Raw genomic sequence first — 2,695 nt, forward strand, 5'->3', positions numbered from 1 at the left:
CTTTCATTGAAGAATTCTCGCTGCACCTTAGCTTCTTCTTCTATGATAGCCTGGCGCAAATCCTTGGTGCGACTAATATAGTCGAGCACGTGCTCGTCCGGCTTCTTGGTTAAGTTGGCAAAAGCACCCCGATAAGAGTTAAGTGTTCGGCAGGGCATGAAGGCAGTTTTGAGTATATCCTTTAGCCGTTCCATAATTGTTACTGTTTTATCCTCGACAACAAGATAAGCATGGTCCTGAAGCTTCATCCGGATTAGCCTTACCAAGGTAGCTTCCGCTTCCATGCTTACTGGGGCTGGTAGCATTTCTAATGCTCTTTTGCAGGCTCTTGTGAACTGCAATACTGATATATTGTGCCCATTGAACTAAGGAATGGTGTCAACAATTTCTTTCAGCTTCATATGTGGCGTAGGAAGTTGCCAAAAATGATCGGCGGCAGGAATTCGATTTCTTCTTAACTCTCGCTTGAGTAATTCTATCTCTGCCCGCAAGGTATCAATGTCCGTTGATGCTCTGGAAAAGCTCGCACTAGGACGGAAGATTGGCTTGGGTTGCTCGCTTGCGTCGAGGACCAGGAACCTTTGTGGTGTATTCATTTCTTGTAATCTTGCAAGTTGGTTCTGTACTTCTATTTCCGTGGCCCGAATTGCTGCTTCTCTTTCTGTTAACTGCCGCTCGTACTCCTGGGCGGCTGCAATTGTCAACTCCTCTACTGAATCTGTGCGTGACATAGTGATTAATTCTCCGGATTTTGGCCGATCTTCTCCTGGATATCTTCAGGGTTATCCCGACCGCTGCCACCAAAATTTTTGTCCGTATGTTACGGCCAGAGGCCGGGTCACGGTCTTGCGGCCGTTTACACTTGCCGGACGTACGTCCTCCCTTTTTGGTCAACCCTGGGGTTTTACCGAGGCGGAGGATGAAGATATGACCGGGAGGTGGGATAGGGTCTTCTGTTTCGGATTAAATCGAAAGGCCGTCAAGTATGTACACCGTGGGGTCCTGGAGCGTATAAAAATTGTCGGTGTGTTCCGCGATAAAATCAATGTAGGCAAAGTGGCACTTCTCGCACTTTTCAACCGGTCGATATATCGTTAAATTTCGCGAGTACCATTTAACAAACTCAAAATCATATTCGATCTGCGCACGCAAAGTTATCCTAAGTGTAGACGCAAAAAAAAAACTAGTCTAGGTCTAAAATATTCTAAGTCCCAAAAAAAATTAAAATATTCTAAGTTCTGACACGAAAAAATTTAAATATTCTAAGTCCCGACTGGAAAGAATTATTCCGAACTGACGTTTTCGCGAAGCGAACTGAACAGGACGAATCTCAGAGACAGACTGTGTGTCCGGACCGGTCGCTCCGGCCGTTTATATAGCGTCCCAAATACGCTGACACTGCACGGTCCCACGGGTCCAACGGTCACCGGCTCCTGGTCAACGGTCCCGCGGCCGCCAACGGTCCGCGGTCCTACGCGTCCCTTATCTCGGCGCGTGCCTTATCTCTACTTCGGGCTGTCTGTCCGGCCAAGCCAGTGACCCTGGCCCCTCACAAGCGAACTTTGCCGTGGGAACACTTCGCCCACGAATATTACAGAATATTTTACGTTTTGCCTAAATTACCTAAATATTAATTAAAAGGTTAACTGTACATTTAAGACTACTGAACTAATTTACAAAACGCTAATAATGCTAATTGTTTAACTATTATACAGATCGATAGATATATATGCGGTTACAATAACAAAGCAGAATGTCATTATTACAACAGAATTATAAAAACGTAAATTATAGAAACTATTATAATAATGTACAATTAATTAATAAAAACATGGGGTTATAATAAAATTAACTCTTAACATAAGGAATCATACTAACAGCAGTAACCACCACCGGGAAATTGAAAAGTTTTTAAAAAATCCCGGAATTTGTCAAGATAAATTTTGACAAACATAAACATTTTGTTTATTAACACAGACTGTGTTCAAGGACACATAGTCGATATTGTAAATTTAGGATATCTCGAGACCTAAGACAGGTCGGGAAAACCTAATTTTACAGAGGCCCTTTATCCATTGGGTTGTAAATTATGGCGATAAGTAAAAATAAACAATTTCAATATTTCACGAATCAGAAGAAGTATCGAAAAACGGTTTTTTGATCCTTCATTCTATTACTTAGATGCAAAATACGACGTAGTAAAAAGTTGATACTTTTAATTATTTAAACAATCGTTTGTTAACAACAATAGTTAGACGTTCCAAAACACACTGGTATTTTGCAGTATTTTACGCTGAAGACGATGGTGCAAATCGTTTTTTTTTTATGTTTTAGTTTCTGAAATACTAATTTTGCAACTTACGGGTTGCCGCCTGGTTCTGACCTGAGTTACTTAACTTATGACTAACGGTAACAAAAACATGATGATAACAAACGCGGGTTGATAAAGTATTCGGAAACTTGATCTTTGGCAAATGTTAATTTACGGACCGTGGAAAATGTTTAAGTACGGTAAAATGATGGGGTCGTGTTCCGTTTGACCACAGTACGATTTGACACCGATCGATTCGACACCACATTATTGGACACAAACTTATTGGACACAGATTTATTCGACACCAAATTATTCGACACCGTACGATTCGACACAAAATTATTCGACACCGTACGATTCGACACGGATTTATTCGACACC

The 2,695-nt window shown here is 41.5% G+C and overlaps 1 protein-coding gene across 1 annotated transcript in view; it reads right to left on the reverse strand.

Moving 5' to 3' along the window:
* Positions 1-365: 365 nt before the first annotated feature.
* LOC109862088 overlaps positions 366-2,695 on the reverse strand; it is a 23,377-nt gene continuing 21,047 nt past the window's right edge. The window contains exon 3 of the mRNA XM_020442001.1: positions 366-718. Within this exon, the coding sequence (XP_020297590.1) occupies positions 366-718 (353 nt within the window). The remainder of the gene's footprint in view (positions 719-2,695) is intronic.

Source organism: Pseudomyrmex gracilis, unplaced genomic scaffold (genome assembly GCF_002006095.1).
Source record: "Pseudomyrmex gracilis isolate BER0280 unplaced genomic scaffold, ASM200609v1 scaffold_1351, whole genome shotgun sequence".
Taxonomy (NCBI): Eukaryota; Metazoa; Arthropoda; class Insecta; order Hymenoptera; family Formicidae; genus Pseudomyrmex; species Pseudomyrmex gracilis.